The 22,975-nt window shown below is 42.2% G+C and overlaps 1 protein-coding gene and 1 long non-coding RNA gene across 7 annotated transcripts in view; one reads left to right on the top strand and one right to left on the bottom strand.

Annotated features, from left to right (window-relative positions):
• The window catches only part of LOC307201095, a 68,110-nt gene extending 67,257 nt beyond the window's left edge, over positions 1-853 (bottom strand). Inside the window, exon 1 of the long non-coding RNA XR_013832525.1 lies at positions 611-853. This is a non-coding gene — a long non-coding RNA (uncharacterized lncRNA). The remainder of the gene's footprint in view (positions 1-610) is intronic.
• MEIOC (meiosis specific with coiled-coil domain) lies at positions 390-20,948 on the top strand. Of its 6 annotated transcripts, none has more exons than XM_079949414.1 (8): positions 390-466; positions 1,903-2,031; positions 6,066-6,226; positions 9,420-9,524; positions 10,025-11,870; positions 14,639-14,773; positions 17,178-17,358; positions 19,299-20,948. In XM_079949414.1, exons 2-8 carry the CDS (start codon positions 1,990-1,992, stop codon positions 19,526-19,528), a joined length of 2,700 nt encoding a protein of 899 aa, XP_079805540.1. In that variant the 5' UTR covers positions 390-466; positions 1,903-1,989; the 3' UTR covers positions 19,529-20,948. The 6 variants fall into 6 exon arrangements, with proteins under 6 accessions (XP_079805540.1, XP_079805539.1, XP_079805538.1 ...); XM_079949413.1 differs by lacking the exon at positions 390-466 and adding an exon at positions 950-1,092; XM_079949412.1 differs by lacking the exon at positions 390-466 and adding an exon at positions 954-1,103.
• Positions 20,949-22,975: the final 2,027 nt, after the last annotated feature.

Genomic DNA, 22,975 nt, shown 5'->3' with positions numbered 1-22,975 from the left:
AAGGTGCAGTGGGACTCTCCCCATATCAAATCCTACATACAGCGCATATGCAACATCTTTCCTTTTCACATTTATTTTTAATTTTTTGGGGGTGGAAAGGAGAATATAGGGCTGAATCTTAGTAGCCCAAGCGAAGTCTCTCGTTTGCCGCAGGCACAAACACTGCACCACTAGCTGAGGGTTTACCTCAGTTTTTTTTTTTATTTTTTTGTTCAGTTCTTTAAAATTCAGTTTTTAAATCTACCCGTTTCTCTCTCTCAATCCCACCACATATTTCCTCAAGCTGCTTCCCCCTCACACTCCTAGCCCCCCCTTTTTTTTTTCGAGCGGGAAAAAGCTTGAAGCTTCTACTCCAACCGCCTTTTTTGCTTATCACCGGGTGAACAAACCACTTTCCCGGCTTCTCATTGGACAGGCGGCGACGCGTCCAATCGCGCGCCAGGTGTCCCTCGGTCCGCTGAATGGGGTAGGCGGAAAGGGGCAAAAAACAACGGAGAGGTTGCGATTGGACGCGCGGGCTGCCCAATGCGCAAAGAAGCCGGCGCCGATCTGGGGGTTTGGAGGAGGAGGAGGAGGTGCTGTACCCTATATGAACATGGGATTGGCCCACCTCTCTGGAGACGGACATCGGCAACCGCCAGTTAACGCGAGCAGGGGGAGGGGAGGCGTGCTGGAATCACACTTTTGCCTCGGGCTCGCCCTCTATTGGTGGCCCTGAGCTCCATACCCTCGTGGTTAAATGTCTTGAGACCCGAGGGGGGGAGGAGGCGGGCCTACGGGGGAGGAGAAAAGGGAGCGGAGGGGGGGAAAGTCGGCGCCTTATTGGCAGCCCGGCTGCGGGTGCTGGCCAATCGCGCGGTGGAGGGAGAACCTCGGCGGGCCCCTTCTCTGCCACCCGGCCGTCCCCTCCCCTCCCCTCCCCTCCCCCCTCCCTGTCAGGCTTGGTAACGGCTGCCTTGGCTGTTCTCGCAGCGCCGTCAGAGCCAGTCTGGGCTGCAGGGTGAAGGGAGCTACCACGCCCCCCTGCGCGGTCATGGCGGGGGCAGCGCGACGCCCCTCTCTGGCCCCTGGTTTCCCTTGAAGAGGGGGCGGGTGTGTGTGGAGTGAGAGGCGCCCTTAAACCTGTGTAGGGAAGGGGATGGAGGTGAGGGGGTGGCCGAGCGGAGGGAGAGCAAGCGGCGGGGGTTGCTCTCTCTAGGGCGGGTAGGTTGAGGGGCGCGGGGCGCTGAGGGGGGGGGGAGAGAAGGGCCCAAGGGAGCCGCTGAGGGGGCGAGGAGTTGAGGCGCGGGGGGCGCTGTCGAAAGAGTAAGGGGTCTTGAAACGGTGGGGGGGGGGCTGCGTCTGGTGGGCTCCCCCTCTCCAGAGAGTGGGAAAGCAGCTCTTCCGAGTTAGGTTTGAATAGGAAGATGGAGGGGGGTGGAAAGGGGTCGTCGGAAGGGGAGAGACGAGGAGAAACGGGTGTCGCGGGCTGAGGAAGCAAGGCGGGAGTGCAGAGGAATTTGGGGAAGCGGACGACTCGACAACTTCGGCGTGTCCCTGGGATACCAGAACCGGGACACCCGGTTGTGTGGAACCAACTGTTGGCCAAGTCGTGTATTTTTTCGTTTTCACATCACACTTTCCCCCCTCATCTGCCTGCCATTTCTCAGTTGTTCCTCGGCAGAGAAATGATTGCCTTCAGAACAGCGACACCTGTTTGGCTCTCAGTCGGCCGAAAAGCAGAATTTGTCAAAGGCACCTGTGCGGTTTTCCCCCTTGGCTTTCACATATATATATATATATTGGGGAGGGGTGTGTATGTAATAGACTGGTTCTCTCAAACTCAGTATAATAGGGGGGAATTTGGTATCTGTAAAACAATTTAGATGTAGGTTAATTTGTCTTTCCACTTTTTTGTCTCAGCCCAAAGTAGCATTCAGAGGCACCAGCCGCTATTTGAATAGTGCAGAGTCCAGTGGAAGACTGACGGATGTGTTCAATAACGTTATCATGACAGGTTGCAGCTCCTTCTATGATTGCTACAAATTGCAGGTTCAGTCAGTTTTTTTATCAACTTGAGATAATTTTCTTTTAGAAATACATTAGAGAGTTTTCATAATAAAGCATTATGTAGCATTACTAGCATTACACTATTAGCATGGTTCAATTTGATTTTACTGGCCTGATAATAAACACTGTATTTGAAATGCATTAGAGCTGCTTCTCATGTGGTTTCTGTACTTGAGTAATAACAGGGTACTATAAATTAAAGTAAGGGACGCTGGTGGCACTGTGGGTTAAACCACAGAGACTAGGACTTGTCGATCAGAAGGTCGGCGGTTCAAATTCCCGCAACGGGGTGAGCTCCCATTGCTCTGTCCCTGCTCCTGCCAACCTAGCAGTTCGAAAGCACGTCATGTGCAAGTAGATAAATAGGGACCGCTTCGGCGGGAAGGTAAACGGCGTTTCCGTGTGCTGCTCTGGTTCGCCAGAAGCGGCTTAGTCATGCTGGCCTCATGATCCGGAAGCTGTCTGCGGACAAACGCCGGCTCCCTCGGCCTATAGAACGAGATGAGCATGCAACCCCAGAGCCAGTCACGACGACCTAATGGTCAGAGTTCCTTTTATAAATTAAAGTAAGTATCATGTTGGGGCGGGGGGGGGGAGAGACATGCTCTTTATATGTTACTCTAGTTCCGTGGTTTCCAAACTCCCACCCTCCAGGGCAACTTGAAAATTCCTGAGATTCTTGGCAGGCTACAATTATTTTTATGCCTGTTGTAGAAATTGCAGTACATTGTACTTGATTATGTAGAATTTTTAATTTTTACCTTTATTGCTTCTTTTAGTTCTTATATATTGTATTTGATTCATTGGATTATAATTTAAAGTCCGTCAGGTTCAAATTGTAGTCCAGTAAAGTACAATATAAGAAATAAATGAAGAAATAAAAATACAATTAAAAATCAGTATGGAGTGACTATGTCATCTTCCGCCTTCAGCCACAAATTCAGACACGCTGCAGACCACCTGAATGCAGCTTGCAGACCACAGTTTGGGAACCCCTTCTGTACTCATAATGCTCATTTCCTTATCATCTGTGTTGTATGATGATATCCAGGAGGGCAGCCGTCTATATTCAGTCTCTTGTCGTATCCAGAAGAACTTGGAAGGAATGGGACTACATGAAATACTTCCCCTTCTAATGTGTTACATTTCAACACTCACTTCTAAGTACATGATAACTCATTATAGCTGAACTTTAAGTTAAACATATTTGACTGATATTTAAAACAATGTCAGAGATGGCTAAGTTTTAAGAAAACTTGGGTGAAAAAGCATATGCCCATGTTTGAATGGCAGTTAACTCTATTAATGTGCAAGTTCTCCAAGGAGTTCCAGAGTGGTGTGTATGGGCTTTCAAGCTGTTCTGAAAGGTAAAGAGTTCCTTCCCCCCCCCCCCAAACACTGCTTGGGCGTCTAGTAGAAGTATGCAATGTTTTCAGTGAATAGTGGACTTACTTTCTTTTAAATTATCTTCACACCCCCAATTGCTGTATTAGTGTGGTGCCATGTCCTCTAGTTTGATGTGCTGATGCAGCCCTGTAGATTGATGATCCAGGTTCAGAGGCAGTGTTTGACTGAATACCTGTTTCTGGGACAACAGTGTGGCAGGGCTGTTGCTTTCTTGCTCTGTTAACTAGATGGTCATTTAGTTTGAGCTAATTTGAGCTAGTGGGGTACCTTTTACTTTCTTGTAGATTGACAACTATATCAACTGTCCTAGTAAGCTACCTATTGTATGGAGTGCTAGACAAATACAAACTGTGATATAGAGAGGAAGGTTCATACTTCTCCATACCATGGATGGCTACCAGTGTACAAACACAAAAGGGCTTTCTCTGGCAGTACCCCATCTCTGAAACCCTTCTGAGGAAGACCAGGCATACTTTTTGCAAGGCTATGTTCAGGAAGAATTTGAATACATTTTTAATTCTTAAGATCATTGGAAGCGGATAGGTATATATAGGCACTGTGGTTTCTATAACTAATCCTTAATTATTGAAAATTGTCTCAATGGGTTTTATGTTGTTAGCTGCCTTCAGTACTCTTCAGGAAGAATAGATGGGGAATAAATTTAATAAATAGCCCCATCTTTCAGCGAGAGAGTAGTACACAATATCTTAACTCTCTTCTGACTGCATCTGGAAATAAAATAATATATCCTTTAAAAAATGGGATTTAAAAAAAGGTTTAGCAAATTCAGTTTAACACTTGCATATTAAAAGGTACTACTTATCAGATGCGGGTGGCGCTGTGGGTAAAACCTCAGCGCCTAGGACTTGCCGATCGCATGGTCGGCGGTTCGAATCCCCACGGCGGGGTGTGCTCCCGTCGTTTGGTCCCAGCGCCTGCCAACCTAGCAGTTCGAAAGCACCCCCGGGTGCAAGTGGATAAATAGGGGCCGCTTAGCAGCGGGAAGGTAAACGGCGTTCTGTGTGCTGCGCTGGCTCGCCAGATGCAGCTTGTCACGCTGGCCACGTGACCCGGAAGTGTCTGTGGACAGCGCTGGCTCCCGGCCTATAGAGTGAGATGAGCGCACAACCCTAGAGTCTGGCAAGACTGGCCCGTACGGGCAGGGGTACCTTTACCTTTTACTTATCAGATTGTCCATAATGAATTTGTGCAACCATAGCTGCTTCAAACATTTTTGTATTCTCACTTAGCCATGAATTGTCTAGCTCAGGTGGGCAGAAGGTAGATTACTATCTTCTGAAAGATCTTGGAGTAATCTACTCCAAGTACAGTAGTTTGGCAAGTATATCTGATTCTCACTTGTTTAACAAATAAAGAAAGCTTGTGTGAGGGAAATGAGGGATTTTTAATGGAAAAGTGATGTAAACTTAGTTCTGATAGAAAAAAAATGATTTAAAAGCCTGAAGTAAAACCTGCTTTAGGTCTTATACAAGTCTTGTCTCTTTAGCTCCTTAGCAGTTGGTATTGGTTGTTAGACTTGATGCTAGAATATAGAACTAGAAAATACTTCAAATTCATTTTTCAAAACATTAAAGAGAATTGTAAAATATTTTGTTCATTAAAAGTACTGTATAAATGATAATATATGTGAATGAACAGCCATGGAAACTGAACAAGCAATCATTTCATCAATTAAAATTCAATGCATAAGGCATAACTCATTTTTCATTTTCAATTACTTTGATCAGGTATCACAGTGCAGTTATAAGCTTATATTTCCCATGGAGACAGAATGTGTTGTATACCACATGGGGTTAGGCATGCAGCATTACACACATTACTCTATTGCTGGATGTTTTCCCTGGACATCACACTTTCGTGCATCCAGTATACAAAACTGTGGATTAGGATTACTTCATTGGGGTCATATGATGAACACATCACTTTGACATACTTTATTCATTTACACAAGTAAAACTGATTGCACACTGAATGCCTTAGTAATAAATGAAATCCAAATAGAATTCCCCATAGTACAAAGTGTTGTATAATAGAATTTAGCCCAACAAGTATAAATTATCTTCCACTATGCAAAATCCTGCTGAATTGTGTTAAGTTTCAAAAACAAATTCCCTTTAACCGGCAGAAGTAATAACTTACTCCTACCTCAGAGATTAATTTGGAAACAATTTTTATTTAGTGTTGTTTACTGGTTTTCTTAGAAACTAGAAAACAGAAGTATGTTAAATTTGGGAACATTATCTCTGGAACTGGGGGGAAATACTCTCAAGGGTTTTAAAGCAAAATGTAGCTATATTTGTGGTTGCTATTATATACCTTTGCTGTAGCCTTTTTCAGATCAGTAAAAGTCCCCGCTCCCCCACCCGTCAAAGTGGCTGAGTAATCTCTCTTTAGTGTGTCGTGATGTGGCTCCTTTGCAGTAGTCGTGGGGACGACTAGCACTGTCTGGAATCAATTAGCTGAACTTGATGGCCTTTGGTCCTTTGCAACCAATTTATTCTCAATTTAGGAAATTAATTATGAAATTAATGCAGTAAAATAAATAATATTTTTAATATTAATTTTCTCTTCTTGAATTTAAAATACAGAGTGAAGAGAATGTAGACTTACGGCAGCCTTACAGTACTTCAATTTCTACAGCTTCTGAATGTTCAAACCACGCTGATTCTTCTCTTTTCTATGTCCCATGGTCTACATATGCAGATGATATTAAACAACCCCCTAGTTCTCAGATTAGTGTAAAGAACAGGTACATAATTTAACTGTTATATGACTAGGAAGAGAAAATTGTATGGTTAATAGTTTGCTTATTTTCATTGCATTAATTGCTAATTTCTACAGGACTGAAGGGTACAAACTGACAATACATGTCCAAAAAACATGATGTGTTTTTTGGAGAGAATTTGTGAATGGTGGGTTTTTATTTTTCATGTTCAGAATCCATCTTGACTCTATATTTGGTGTCAGAATTGAGTTCTTTGCTTTTTGATGTAGAATGCAGCTATGCTCACTTTCTTTAATTTATATTGCTTTAATTTGTTCCATATATTGTAAAGGTGTCCGTCAGGCATCAGCCACTTCATTCTGTTCTTACCACCTATTTATAGCATGAGAGAATGAGCGACCCCTCTGAAGCTTTCCTGATTGGTTCTGGGTGGGTGTGGAAATCCTGAGCCAAACTTAGAACTCAGGAAGGGGTTATTATACCCTCTTCTATACCCCAACCACACTCCCCCTGCCCATGTTATTGGTGGGAGCAGCAGAGGCTGTGGGGGAGTTGAAAAGAAATACTTACTTCCTTTTCTCACCCCCCTCAGTCTAATAGAGGCTGTAGTTATTTCAAGAGCTCCTGCAGTTGCATGAACTGTAAGAACTGCATCTTCCATAGTTCACTGCACTCCATCACACTTGGTATAATCTACTGCACCACATCAGTGAGGGAAAAAGAAGAGGCGAGCGAGCGAGGGAAGAGAAAATTTATTTGTGCTTCTGTTGTTTTTTCACTGACACGGGTGGCGCTGTGGGTTAAACCATAGAGCCTAGGGCTTGCCGATCAGAAGGTCGGCGGTTCGAATCCCTGTGATGGGGTGAGCTCCTGTTGCTCGGTCCCTGCTCCTGCCAACTTAGCAGTTCGAAAGCACGTCAAAGTGCAAGTAGATAAATAGGTACTGCTCCGGCGGGAAGGTAAACGGTGTTTCCGTGCACTGCTCTGGTTCGCCAGAAGCGGCTTAGTCATGACCTGGAAGCTGTATGCCGCAACCCCAGAGTCGGTCATGACTGGACCTAATGGTCAGGTGTCCCTTTACCTTTACCTGTTTTTCCACTGATGGGGGGAAGGAAGAATGTGGGAAGGAAGGGTAATGTTCAGAGTGCGTAGCAGGGATGGCTTTAGGGTGTGGAGAGGAGGGCAGATTTTTATTTGAGTGGGAGAGGAAGTTTGGAGTATGTAAAATAGGTGTGAGGAACCTTTGGCCCTCTAGATATTGCTGAGCTACAACTTCTAGCAAGCATGGCCAATGGCAATGAATGATTGGAGTTAGAGGGCTGAAGTTTCTACACACTTGCTATAAAACATACCTTTCCTTTTGGTGGCCGAACAAGACCCAAGACAGTGATTTCTGTTCCTATCTGCAAACACATTATATCATCTTTCTTCAAGAAACTTGGACAAAAGAGGGCACTACGGTTGAATTACAGAGTTTTACAAGTTACACCTTTCCTTTTGCGGTGGGTTTTCCAGTGCCCTGAAATATTCTTCTGAGCCTGGCTTGGGAGAAATTTGCCAGCACCACTAGAAGTGGGTTAGTGTACGGCATATGTCAGAGGATAGCGGTGTAATTTAGATGATCTTGAGATCCTGGTATAGCCCACTGAATCTATGGATCCTTTATTTGGAAACTTTCCCAGTGTTTCATCCTTCCATGGAAATTTTCTATTTCATATATTTATTAGCAGCAATGAATGGGAGCCAAATGCAAATACAGCATTGTGCAAATACAATATTAGGCAAAGTTGGTAATTTCACATTTTTAGCTTTGTTTATTAAAGTAAAATAAACATGGCAAGTAAGATCAGTCTAGGGCATAAGAAAATTGATACAAATTACCTGAATTCAAAATCTTATGTTAAACCACATCACTGTTTATCAGTTGATTTACTTACAACATAGTAACATCATTTTTCTTCCTGCTGTCTAAAATCTTAAAAGAGCTTGTTTAGCTGGGCTGCCTCAACTTGGAGTGGGGAAGCTGGTTCACCAGGCTTTTACTTTTAGCTCACCATGCTCTTTTTAAGCAAGCCATGCCTACCTGCTCCATACATGACATCAGGTGTGAGGCAGGTAAGGGCAGGGCTTCAAAGGAACAATTGGGAGCTTAAAATGAGTTGCCAGTTGTTCCTTTGCTATAGCAAGACATGCTTTTACTGCCCATTAGCTGATGGGTGGCAGAGGCAGCCTTGCTCCGAGAGGGGTAAGCAGTTCTAAACTGCTGAAAAACACAGGTGGGTGGGACCTCCAGTTTATCAGCAGTTTCAGTGGAAATCATTTCTCCATCCCTGTACTGCTTCGACTTCTGACAACCAGAGGTTCAAGGAGCAGTGTGGGACTGTTTGAAAGCTCCTTTGCAAACAGCCCCACTCTGCTGTTCGAACCTCCTGTTTTGAGAGGTTCATGTAGCAGCATGGAGCTATTTACAGACTTTCAAACAGTCCTGTACTGTGCTTTGAAGTCAAAGCTCAGTGTCACCTGATATCACGATGATGGGTGAGTGACAGGTGGGTGGACCTTCTCACCTGTCAGATTTGGCCCAGCAGGGGTAGGGAGATAAGGATCTGACCCACCAACCAGAAAGTTTCCCACACCTATCCTTGGGGTTTGCCTGCAGCAGGGATGAACACATTGTATGTGGTTCAAGTCTGCATGCAGTCAAATATGCGCAGTCTGCATGTGTGGAGGACAAGTTAAATTATTGAATCATTTGTATATTCCACTCATCGACAGGTTTAACATGCTGTCATTCATAATAGTCTGAACCGCAGGCTCTCATAATATGTCTTGGTGTACAATGTACTATAAATAATCTGAACAAAAAAAGAACTTGCTGGGCTTCAAGTCAACATGATGGTTGTGAAGTGGGTCTTTGACAGCTTGGGAAGCAGCACATTGAAGAGGTTAAAGGGATTTTGATTCTCTTCCCCCTTTTATAGATGGTGAAATGTCTCAGTGTCCTACATTCAGCCTTTACATTCCATGCCAGCTCTCAAACAATCTGTTAATGTGTGAGATCTTTGTGGAACACAGGCAGCTCTAAAAGCTGCAGTTCCAGGATATTGTTGATTTTTTTTGGTGGCAAATGTTATAGCTATAAATAATAGAAATGTAAATATGAATATAGGCAGACATTCTTAGCAAATACATAACCTACTTTTCTCACCCCACTTAGGATTCAAACAGAAAGAAATGACTATGGCAGTGAAACAGACTTATATGGACTTGTGTCTAACATCTTGGAAGAACAAGATAAATCTCAGCCATATTTTGCTGACGGGTTGGTAATATATTCAACATAGGATAGTAATTTCCTACACATCTACTCACTTTTTCCAACTGCTCTTGTTCCACTGAGAATATTCTGCATCTGCCATCAGTGGAAGCTTGTAATTTCTGCTGCCATTATCAAGAAGGCAGTAATGCATATTAACCTGAATCTTACATTTTTTATTAGTGTGTTTGTGGTTTTGGCAAGTACTTTAAACAGCTTATTACACATCATTCATATATAAAGATGTGCATTAAATAAGTGGTATGCCAACTATATGCAGACCTCAAGTATCGGTTTTGAACACCTCCCCCCCCCAAAAAAAAAAAAGTTTAGTGTGCTCTAGCTTGATACATGTCTCTGGCTTTCACAGTCTTCATTTGAAATTATACCAATAGCTCTGACAACACACTGGCCATGGGACATACCAAAAGTAAAAACAAAGATTAGTATAATAGGTTAAAATCTATGTAAGGAATTGTGCAACTGTTTATGTTTCATTCTTGTAGGGCGTGTGCCTCCAACTTAAAATCAGTATGGCCTGTGAGCACAACCCGATTTACAGACCACCCTGACCTGCTGTCGGAAACAAAGAGGCCAATAGATGGAGCCATCCCTCAACAGACTTTTTATGGTGGAGAAACTTTGCCCGTGTCTGACAAACAGTATATGCATGCTGGTCCTGTAGCATTGCAACAGAAAGTGGATGACCTTTACCATGGGCTCACTAACATCGACATTGATGAGCAATGGCTGTACCCTTCCAGGAATGATCATGTCAGCTGTTACAATATTCAGAACAATGAGAATGCAAAGACACCACAGTTTCAAGACTATTCATATGTGAAAACATGTTTTGCCCCGCAAACCAGTCTTTTAGAAGCAATAAAAGAATCAGGAGCAGATACTTTTGCTTATGGAAGGGATAAGGTAGGTCCTAAAGGACATGATGCACAGGTGCACCAAAAGAGAGCTGAGATGCTTCTTTCACAATTTAGTAGATATGGTGAAAGTGCAGATTATTGTAGATACCTGGATTATTCTCACCCAAATAAAACAAAGCATAATAAAAATGCAAATTATAGTGTTCAAGAGAGTAAAAAATTACCAAGTGGAACACCTGAGTTACCAGCTTTAGATACTGATAATTATAGTAAACTTTTTCAAAATAAACCAGCTGTCCAGAAGAAAATGGAAGATGTCTCTTCAGAACAGCAGAATTTTACATTTCAAAAGACTACCGGACTCATGTCAGAAAAGCAGTTTGTGAATGAAAATTCATTTACCCCTGACTTTGGTTTAAAATCAGATTTTGCCCTCAAATCTCACACAGCTGTTTCGGGGAGTGGTGATTTTGCAAATGCTACAGAAAATTCAGAATATTTCAAATCACTGAATATCTTATCAACAAACCCAGTAACTTCTTCATCAGGCACAAATCTAAGGCCAACATGGATCAACATACAGACTAAAAACAGTTCCTCCATCCCTATTCGGAATCAAAGCACCTTGATAAAGTTGAGTAATCATTTAACTGCTGGTTCAAAAGGTTCCAATCATTCTTATGATTTTTCTCAGTTGCCATCAAGCAATGCAACTTTAAGCAATAATTTGTTGCTCCAGAAATATTGCCAAGAAAACCCCACAGTATTTTCCGGTTTTGATTTCAATGATAGCAACGCTGGAGACAGAGTTCAGTCTGCCAGTCATACTGAAGGACTGGGTAAGGTAACAGAAGAAAGTCTTTTTGAGTCCATGATTGACAAAAAAATCAAACCAAATGGTTTTTGTGATAACTATACGCAGCAATATGGGATCATTGAAAATGTGAACAAGCACAATTTTCAAGTTAAATCACAGAATGGACATTATGATGCTGAGGACGGACAAAAACATCTAGATGGACTGTCACAGAATACTTATGAAGATTTACTGGAGTCTCAAGGTCACTTCAGTAGTCACAGGCAAGGAAGTGGAGACAATATTGTCAGTAACCGCGTGAACCGCACTCAGGCGTCTTGCTTTTCAAACAATTTCATGATGGGTGACTTGAGGCACAGTCCAAGTGTTCCACAGCTTAATTCAAACAGATTTCCTTTGAAATCTACCCATCCTTTTGGGCATTCTGTCATTCCCCTGATGGATTCCTATGATTTGTTCTCCTATGATGATTTAAGCCACTTGTACCCTTATTTTAATGATATGATGTACGGAGACAATTCTTTCACAGGCTTCATGCCAACATTTGGATTTCAAAGACCAATGAAAACTAGGAGTGGGTCAGCCAGTGAACTTCATATTAGGTTGGAAGAATGTTATGAACAATGGAGAGCTTTGGAGAAAGAACGGAAAAAGGTAAGAAGAAACATGCATATCAGAAGGGAGTACAAAACAGGGAGTAGATACAGCAGTGGACAGAATCTTTGAAACTACTTAATAAGTATATTGAGTAGTTTCAAATATTCTGTTCACTACTGTATCTAAGAAACAGAAGGATTAGGCTAAGCTTATAGGCACAGCTTGATTATCGGTGCCTAGGACCAGGGACAAGGAACAGGTTTGGGCTGCTCAGTCTTCAGTCCTGATCAATTGGAAATTGCTGGCACAGTTGTTTAAATCAGTACTACTTTAGAGTACTGGAACGTGGGTGGTGCTGTGGGTAAAACCTCAGCGCCTAGGGCTTGCCGATCGCATGGTCGGCGGTTCGAATCCCCGCAGCGGGGTAAGCTCCCGTCTTTCGGTCGCAGCTCCTGCCCACCTAGCAGTTCGAAAGCACCCCTAAGTTGAAGTAGATAAATAGGTACCGCTTTATAGCAGGAAGGTAAACGGCGTTTCTGTGTGCTGCGCTGGTGCCGGCTCGCCAGAGCAGCTTCGTCACGCTGGCCACGTGACCCGGAAGTGTCTCCGGACAGCGCTGGCCCCCGGCCTCTTAAGTGAGATGGACGCACAACCCTAGAGTCGGACACGACTGACCTGTACGGGCAGGGGTACCTTACCTTTACTTTAGAGAGGTCAGGGTCTTGTTAAACTGTTGGGTAATCTGATCCTGGTTAAAACAGCCTCAAGCTTGTCAGAAAACATAAATGTAGTGCAGGTCCAAGAACTGATAGTTTTGATTGCTGCAAAACCTTTTTGTGGACCACTTGAATTGAATTTGCTGGCAAGAGGCAATTTAGTTTCTAGCCTTTAAAGCCCAATCGAAAAAAATACTTCTGACAGTTTTCCTAACATTCCACAATTCTATTCTAGCAGCCTCCTTTGAGCACATATTCCTGCATTTTTTGCAACATAGTAGCATATTAGAATGTCACTTGTGCTTGCTGGAGCTAAATCCTTTACTCTACTTAGCTGTATGATGCAGCTTTGATTGCCAGTTAAACGACCTACCGTATTGGCCCAGATATAAGCCTCACCGGAATATAAACTGCTCCCTTAAAATTCTGCAGGCACTCACATCACACCCGTTCTGTTTTACCGTATGTCTGTTTCAGCAGTGATATTGTAAAAGCCAATTTTTGTAAGGTCGCAAATTTAAGCCGCACGTTAACTTTTCACGGTCGGAATTTGTAAAAAAAAGAGGCTTATACTCAGGCCAATACGGTATATACATAATGGATATTCTAAATTGTTGTGATACGTTTTTAGTTCTAACACTGTTCCAATACAATTGGTGTTTGGAAGTTAAAATAATGGACATTAAAATATGCCCGTTTTACTTTTTGAAGGCTCTGAATGTACCGTATTTTTTGCACCATAGCACTCACTTTTTTCCTCCTAGAAAGTAAGGGGAAATGTCTGTGTGTGTTATGGAGCGAATGCCTACGGATGGTGGGGGGATCTGCTGCAGTCGTGAGCAGAGGATCCATGGTTCCCCTTCCTTCCCTCCTCTGTGGCTCGCTTTGAAACAGCAAAGCGGGAGAAGAGCCGCTGAGTGGGGAGGAGAGAGGGACAGAGAGCCTGCTTGCTTTAAAGGAGCAAAGCGGGAGAGGAGAGGAGTTGCTTACACGAGTGTAAGCGGCTCCTGTCCGGTTGGCTCCTTTAAAGCAAGCAGGCTCTCTGTCCCTCTCTCCTCCCCACTCAGCTGGTTAAATAGCAGCAAAGTTTTTCAGCAAGCTGGGGAGGAGGGAGAGAAGCAGAGCCTGCTTGCTTTTAAGGAGCAAAGCGGGAGAGGAGAGGAGCCTTCTCCTCTTATACCCCTCTTCTGCATTATTAACAGCATCCTTCTCCACCCACCCCACGCGTGTTCCTTGTCCGTTGAGTGCTTTTCCTTCCCTCCCCACTTAAAACGTGGTTACAAAGCACGGATCCACATGGATCCTCAGGATTTTTGCACTAGGTCACCCCAAATTCACCATCAGATCACATAGCATGTCCATGGCTACAGCTTGCACCAAAAAAATCACATACCCACTGTTGCCTGGGGCCGCAGTGGTGCAAAAATGTGGTTACAAAGCATGGATCCACATGGAACCTCAGGATTTTTGCATTGCGCTACCCCAAACTCACCGTCAGATCACATGTCTGTGGCCACAGCATGAACCACAAAAATCATACATCCACTGTTTCATTTAGAATATTTTTTTTTCTTGTTTTCCTCCTCTAAAAACTATGTGTGTGTTATGGTTGGGTGCGTGTTATAGAGCAAAAAATATGGTAATTTATGGTCTTTAAAATTAGTAGGGAAACCTTCACACTGACCATTGTAGATCTAAATTGTACCCGTTCTACAGAATGCTGCATAATCCTTATTCTCTGCAGGCAGCATGGCAACAATAAGTTAGTTATTTTGCAATACTTTGGGTAACATTATTTATGTTTTGTTTTCAGTTTGCTACCTCAGCTGCAGGTGTGTTTTGCTTCTTGAGATCTTGAATTATTCTAGTCCAGCTCAACATCCTTTGTCAAATTAGAAATAGGATGCTGAGTTTTGTAAATATGTGCTATAGGTTTTTTATTTTCAGGAGCTTGGGTTTGGCTTCACAACTGAGATGCCACTAATGGTTGTGTTTCAAGTAGATATCCTCATCATTTGTATCCCAAAAGAAGAATAAATCAAGTTTCCTATAATATACTCCCCATAATTTACCGTCTTTAACATGGCAGATTAATTGTATCTTTTCCAGACTGAATCAGCTCTTGCCAAGAATTACCCTGGGAAGAAAGTGTCTAGTACTAACAACACTCCAATTCCAAGACTGACATCAAATCCATCCAGAGTTGATCGCTTAATTGTGGATCAGTTACGAGAACAAGCCAGAGTGAGTTATTTAATGTTGAAATACCAAATTTTGACTAGTTTGGACCCTTCACGCCCAAGACCTTATCAGCCTCTTCTGCTCCCCAAACTGGCATAAGTATGCCTCTAATTCTGTCTCCCCTGAACATCGGAACTGTGATGCTAGATGTTCCAAACACAAAACATATGGTTGTTGGAGGGTATTCATATATGGGTTCTTCCTCCCAATTGTTCCAGTTGGGAGGACAATGCAAAATAGCTTTGTGTGCTCCATTCTGTGTGAGGCAGAGCCAGTCCTAATTCCAGTTCTATCTGTCTACAATTTACAAAACCTTGGCAGAGGCAACAGATTAAAAAAAGGAGACATTTTGTCTGCTTCTTGGCTTCAGACCCCTACTAGACTGGTCTTCACAGCATAGGAAACCCCAGCAGTGCCTTCCCTGATCCTCTAGCCCTTTGGGAAGTAGAAAGGTTAGAAAGGCAACACACTTCAAAGTCGGACCATTTCATCTATTCCTGAAAATTGGAACAAATCACACACAAAATGAAATGAAAACACAGGGCCAAACTACATGTGTGCAATGGAAGCTCAATGGCTTCTTTGCTTTGCTTCATAAGCTGCTTGAGAAATGGCAAGGAGGAGGCACTTATACCTGTCTCCATCTCAAATTACCTAAGTGAAATATGATAACCTTAATGGGGCTGAAATTCCAGGCAAGTTGGGAGAAGTGATGTAGTAGATCAGAGGGCATCAGAGATGTCCTGTTTCAGTCTTGTAAAGCAAGGATTGGATTAGTACCCAGTGCACATGAATTCACATCTTACAGCAGGCTGCACACAAGTATACCTGCACATTCAACTGTAGAAAAGGTGTTTGGTTGTAGGGAGTAGGAGCTGGAAAAAAGGGAGAAAACTTCAAAAAGTTGGGGAAATGATGATGTAGTTTGGTTCATAGTCTTCTGACCTACTTTGGATTACTTGATTAGCAACGCAGTGCTTATCTTCTGAAAAGTCATTTCATAGGGAAATCTGGTCATTTTTTCACCATGCATTTATTTTGAGATCCTGATCCAAAATGGGTTATCAAAACTTTCCCTTTGCTTTCCTGGCACTGTCCTTTCTGAAGCTGTCAGTGTAGTTCTTAATCTGTTTTCTGTATGTTCCCACAGCCAACCTGGTAAACCTCCTATAGCCTAGTCTCCTTCCCTTGCCCCCAATCAAATCCATATGTTCCTTCGTTGAGTTAAACCAGATATATTTCTTTGCCTTAGAACTGCATGGCTTTGCTGGCATGAAAATGTGGTTCTCCCGTGTAAAAAAACCCCAATAATTTAACAGAATTCATTGGGATATGGGATTTTTTCCTTCCTTGGTGAATTTAGTTTTGATTGATATATACATACAGGCAACTCAAAAGTTCAACAAAGGGCAAGGATGTAACAATTCAGAAATGTGCCTTGAATTTATGCTGTTTGAATTTTAGTGCTTGCTGTACTTTGGGGAAGAACTTGGTTGTGCCTTGCTGGATTCATGAGGGTAATTAGCAGTGAAGGCTGATACATTAGAGCACACCCATCAGTCTTGATTTCTCCAAGCCCACCTGCCTTCTCATTTACAACCAGTTCCAGAGGGTGGCTGTGGCCATCTGCTTCCCCCTTAGCTTCAGTTTTCCCTTTGTGGAACTCAGCAGAGAGGAGGATGGGAACAGAATTAGTTGGTGCCACCTCCATTTGGTGTTGTGCCCCTTTTAAAGCAGAAGTTGTATGGCCATCTGTCAGGGGTGGTTAGTTGCAATTCCTGCTGCCTTTGGTAACACCTTCCAACTCTACATTTCTATGATTCTCACAAGTCCCAGTGACCATCTACCACCACTGGTGATAAAGTTTGTAGCTTAAGAAACATGGTTTTATATTTATGCATTGTGCCTTGAGAAACTGACAATTAAAAAAAATCAGTAAAGCAATGCATTATAATTTCCTGGAACTAACCTTTAACTAAACCATTGGTGTACAGCTGAATTAAACTTCAGTATTACATTATGGCTTTGATTCTAAATACCCATTACTGTAGTCTAAGACTACAGTATTAGGAATCAGCCTTTTCAGTGCCAGGATAGCATTACTTAGGAACCCTATATAGGTTTATGTTAAGATTATTTTGACATCAACAGGGTTCAAAACTTCAGCTTCTCATTTGCATTAGATGACCTTGAAACGCTTAGATTAAAAAACCCATCTTGCTATATGACTTGGGGATCTGCTCTTTGAGAAACACAAGACCAAAAGCTAGTTACATGGTTCTGATTTAAATGAGATGTTTGTAGCTGTGGATTTATAGGCAGACATCAACAGACCTTATAAGAACTGCTTTATAGGAAGGAAGAGAACTATGAAAGAATTTAAATTGCTGTTCTTGAATATTTGCAGGTTGTGACTCTGCTGGGAAAAATGGAACGCCTGCGAAGTTCTCCTCTTCATGCTAACATCTCTACTGCTCTTGACAAGCACCTGGAAGCAATTCACATTGTGCAGTCCCGTAGAAAGGATGAAATTGTCAATGCTTCACATCGGCAAAGACAAGGAGCTCCCAGATGTCAAGATGATAGAGGTGCACTTTTCGTTTAATATTTGTTCTCCCAGTTTCTCTGCCTTGAGCCGTTTTAGGGCTTTTGCCCCAAATAAGAGAGGCATGTTTAATATTTGTTTGAAATTTACACACCTAGCAAAGAGTAAGCACATTGTGTACTAAATAACAATTTCCCAAAGTAGTATTAGATTCAGTAGGATTTCACCAAGGCTGCTTTGGAGTAAATGATTTGAGCACTACAATCCAAGAATTGCTGTGCAAGCAAATTCTTTTGACTATGGTGTATTGACTGCTAAATCAGCTTACTGCCATATACTCTAAGTCTCCCCTGGCACTTTTGGGTTTTCATTACAGTGCTAAACATTGGTACAGTGGTACCTCAGGTTAAGTACTTAATTCGTTCCAGAGGTCCATACTTAACCTGAAACTGTTCTTAACCTGAAGCACCACTTTAGCTAATGGGGCCTCCTGCTGCTGCCGCGCCGCCAGAGCACGATTTCTGTTCTCATCCTGAAGCAAAGTTCTTAACCTGAAGCACTATTTCTGGGTTAGCGAAGTCTGTAACCTGAAGTGTATGTAACCCGAGATACCACTGTACAAGATTCAGAGTTGAGATGCCAGATTACTTGATGCAATGAATCCAGAATGTTTTCTGGAATTAAGGAGTGGTATTCCATCATGTACGTTGGTTCTTCTTTTGTGCTGTTCTTTTTTACCCAGGGGTCAGCAACCTTTTTCAGCCATGGGCCAGTCCACCGTCCCTCAGACCGTGTGGTGGGCTGGACTATATTTTGAGGGGGTAAATGAATGAATTCCTATGCCCCACAAATAACCCAGAAATGCATTTTAAATAAAAGCACACATTCTACTCATGTAAAAACATGCTGATTCCCAGACCGTTCGCAGGCCGGATTGAGAAGGCAATTGGGCCACATCCGGCCCACGGGCCTTAGGTTGCCTACCCCTGTTTTTACCCACCATCTGAAACAGTGGTAATGGGAACACTCTGAATTATGTTAGTGGAATGCAGAAAAAAACACCCCACCACACTTTCTTAAGGAGAATTAGGAGAGCCAAACTCCTTTAAGGAGCGAGAACTTGTACTCACAGATGTCTTCTGCACTCACTACAGTGGTGCCTCGCAAGACGAAAAGAATCCGTTCCGCGATTCTCTTCGTCTAGCGGTTTTTTTGTCTTGCGAAGCAAGCCCATTGACGGCTTAGCGGATTAGCACTATTTTATCAGCTTAGTGGATAAGCAGATAAGCGGCTTAGCGGCTTAGAAAAAGGGGGGGGGAAAGTCGGAAAAACTCGCAAGACATTTCGTCTTGCGAAGCAAGCCCATAGGGAAATTTGTTTTGCGAAGCGCCTCCAAAATGGAAAACCCTTTCGTCTAGCGGGTTTTCCGTTTTGCGAGGCATTCGTCTTGCGGGGCACCACTGTACTTACAAGGGACTTCACAGAGAATTTAGTCTCTAGGCCCTGCCAATAGTAGGATTTCCCAGCCTTTCATCATCCCTAAGAGATGTTTATCCTTTATAAGACAACTATCAGTTATTGTTTACATGACTTGAGGGGAAAGCTGCTTCATTCACATTATGCTTGACTGATTAGCTCAGAAATCTTTATCTCCTTGAATATCTCTTGCAAATGGATTATTGAAATAATGGGAGGTATGCAAAAACACAAATGTAAGTTTAGCTGTTTAGCTGTTCCTTTTTGCTTCACTGAGTCTTTGAAGAAGTTCCTTGTGGATTGTGTTCTTTAGGGAGAGAATGTGCATTTGGCATTCATAATTTGCATACCTTGCATTTCTACCACTGTTCAAACTGACAGGAATTATTCTTGTACAACAGCCAGTGAAAGCAGCAAAACATTAATGCAGTTGTCTGTGCTAAAGTACACAATTTTGAACACTTCAAAAGAGTAGCAACATCACATATTGTTTCCCCCCCATCTCAGATGTTTTTGCTCTTGCGCTGGCCATTAAAGAGATGTGCACAGCAACACGCAAAGCTCGCACTACGCTGTGGTGTGCCCTTCAGATGACCTTGCCAAAAACAACCCCGACAACTGGAACAGCGGATGTGGAAAAAGCCTTACATGAGCTAGTCCTACCTGAAGATAAGACCTATGAACAGATGAATAGTGGGAACCCTGCGATCCAGAGGGGAGAAACAAAAAAACATTGAGGAAAAAATAGAGATAATAGATATGGATGCATTATAGCACTGTACTAAATATTGTAAATGAACTTTTAAAGCTTTCCTTCCAAATTAAAAGTAAAGAGATATGTGAACTGAAGTTTGCTTATCCTAAACCCAGCAGCTACCTGCTGAGTAGCTGTTAACGCAAGCCAAGAAGCCTTTGATGTTATCAGAATCAATATATTGACTGGGCAGATCTAACGTTATGTTAAATAAATCAGAAAGTTTTAAACTGCCAAAGTAGAACTTAAATCCATTCTACAGTGCAGGCATATGCAATGATCATTCTGCCTGTGTGATACAGTTCTTTTAGATTTCGTTAGTAATTCTGTTTTCAAATAATGAATTTGAATTACTGTCACATGTTACTGTGTGCAGTCTAGTAACAGATAAGTTTTGATTGTGATAGAAAAAGAATTTGTTCTCTTTAGACAATAAGTACCTGGAAACAGGAAGGAAACAAAGCTAAACATACCCAGTATGAATGTTAAATGAAAATATTTAAAAATACTTATTTATGAATTTGAAATCTTAAGAATCTAAAAGAAATTGACCAGATTTTCTTAAATTAGTGATATTATATAAAGCCATTATCTAACCATGCATGTTAGGGAACATTAAAAAAAACTTGCAAAAATCATTTGTACCTATTTTAAATAATATCAATATTATCTGTTAAAAGTATTTAAATGTGATCAAAATTACATTTATATAATTGAGCCTTTAGCAGTTGCACTGCAGCTGAAATAATGAATATTTTAACACCCTAGGTTTACTACTTTTAAAGAGGGTATCAAGAAGTTCTGAAGTGCACTTTCTTTGACGTTAACTCTTTAGCCAGTTTGGTTTGAGATTGTTTGGTGTATATTTTGTTTTCTTAGTTTGCTTCTGCATACTTTAGCACTGTTGAATGCTTGGTTTTTTTTCTTAATATCTGATCTTTTTATTGTATGTGAGTAATTTATTCAATTAGCATGTTATTATGTGGCTCAGGAGATCTTGGGTTTTAACAATCTAGCATGAAGATAAATACATAATGTCTGGATAAAATTTACTTATCTACCCTTGGTTAGGTACACAGATATTTTAAACATCTGTGTTCTTCCAACTTTTAGAAATCCCGGTATGCTAAAAAGTGTAATCAAACTACAAATTGCCTTTAGATGATGTAAGGGACTGATTGAGATTGCAGGAGAAACTGTAGGGGACCATTTTGATCATTGATACGACTTTCCATGCTGCCCACATAAACTTCATAAGGCAGCAGACTCATACCACCATACCATAGTAGCCACAAAGATGGGTTGACTTTTGACATTGATACGTTACATGTTATGAAAATAAATATTGTACTATCTTTACTCTCGCCTAATAAACTGGCTTTTTGTTGAAAAGAATGCTACAATTTCTACGTTTGTATTCCTATCTTTGGAAGTAATTCAGGCTCTTGCTATCAAGAGTTTTATGTCAAACCTGAGGCCTCCATAGCAGATCATGTCCCTCTCTGTTTTATCACTATTTCCAAGACTGACCGTGAGTCACCACAATTATAGAACGCCTTCCCTTTTAAACAACTTGACAAAAGTCCGATCTGACCAACTTTTAGAAACCATGCAAGCCATTTCTTGTGAAGATGTAGGTGCTGAGGTTAAACAGGCATTCTGGAAGACTGGAGGCTACAACTGTCAATCTGTACCTAAATTATAGACAGCTGCATACTAGAACACAAGGCAATACTTTCCACTTCATTTTTTGAAGTAACATTTATAAGCTTCCAGAAGTCTGAAAGTCAACATTAGAAAGAACTTCAAATCTGTAAGGCAGAATGCCCTCTGTAAGTATCACCCATGAGATGCCTGGGCAGGCTTTTATGGGCTACACCTACAAAGACATGTGAATGCCATCTATTAGTTGTCATTCAGATATTAAGTGCCTTCTCTACTGTACATGGGATGCGGGTGGCGCTGTGGGTTAAACCACAGAGCCTAGGACTTGCCGATCAGAAGGTCAGCGGTTCGAATCCCCACAACGGGGTGAGTGCCAATTGCTCGGTCCCTGCTCCTGCCAACCCAGCAGTTCGAAAGCACGTCAAAGTGCAAGTAGATAAATAGGTACCGCTCTGGCGGGAAGGTAAACGGTGTTTCTGTGTGCTGCTCTGGTTCACCAGAAGCAGCTTAGTCAAGCTGTATGCCGGTTCCCTCGGCCAATAAAGCGAGATGAGCGCCGCAACCTCAGAGTCGGCCATGACTGGACCTAATGGTCAGGGGTCCCTTTACCTTTTACTACTGTATATATAGCCCACCTTTAGTTATTGATACAATAATGTGGAACACCCTAGAATCCACTTGAAATGAGTCTTCCATTTTTCCTTCCAACTCCTTGTTCACCAAACTTAATCCACCTACGGAAAGCAGTTTCCTTCCCTTGGCAATAAACAGCTTTCTATAAATGAAATCATCCTTGATAGCGCAAACACATACCAAAGATGGAGGGAGGTCAATGATGGTCATGTTTTCAGAGGGCTCAGTAGGTGCCTCATGAACAAGACATAATGTCCTTGGCGCCTCATACCTCAAGGACAACCTCTACTTGTATGAACTGACCCAGACACTGTGATCATCATGTCAGGCCCTTCTTTGTATGCCTCCTGCATGGGAGGTCTAGAGGGCGGCAACAAGAGAGTGGGCCTTTTCTGTGGTGGTTCCATTTGTAGAATGCTCTCCCCTGGAAGGCTCGCCTGCTGCCTTCATTACATATTTTTAGGTGCCAGGTGAAAACATTCCTTTTCTCCCAGACCTTTGGCTAATAAAACAACATGTTCTTTTAAATGGGGGGTATTGGCTAATTTTTGTTCTTGGTTTATTATGAATTTTCTCATTTTGTATTTTTATATTGTGAACCGCCCTGTGATCTTTGGATGAAGGGCAGTATACAAAATTAATTAATTAATTAATTATAAGACAGAATGTGACCTTGGCAAACCAAGAGTAGGAGGTTCTTTTACTACTAGACAATTTGCTCCATTTCCCTGGTCCCACTTGTCTCTCAACAAAGTAGGTCGTCCCCACAACAGCCGAGCTCTCTCTGTTTCATTCCCACCCAGGGCTACATTGTGCCAGGAACCTGTTTTCTCAAGTCTGATGGCAGATGTTCCTCCTTTTCCTTCACTGAAAATCCCAGATTCCTTTTTTTCCAGTAGCTTCAGAATTCTTCCAGAGAGTTCTCAAAGAAAATAAGACTGGCCTGATAAGAACTTAAGTCTGAATGAGGCAGATTCTTCCTCTTTACGATGGAAAGGGAAGCACCACCACAAGATCCTCCAGTTTAAACTTAGTCATATACCCTTCATCTGGACTCATTCTCCTGCTTGTTCTGCCATTGTCCTTCATCTGGACTAGGACTGGGCAATATCTTGATATATTTTCCAAAACC

The sequence above is a fragment of the Podarcis cretensis genome (genome assembly GCF_951804945.1).
Source record: "Podarcis cretensis genome assembly, chromosome: 13".
Classification (NCBI taxonomy): domain Eukaryota; kingdom Metazoa; phylum Chordata; class Lepidosauria; order Squamata; family Lacertidae; genus Podarcis; species Podarcis cretensis.
The sequence above is the reverse complement of the archived record's forward strand: the minus strand, read 5'-3'. Positions and strand labels throughout refer to the sequence as shown.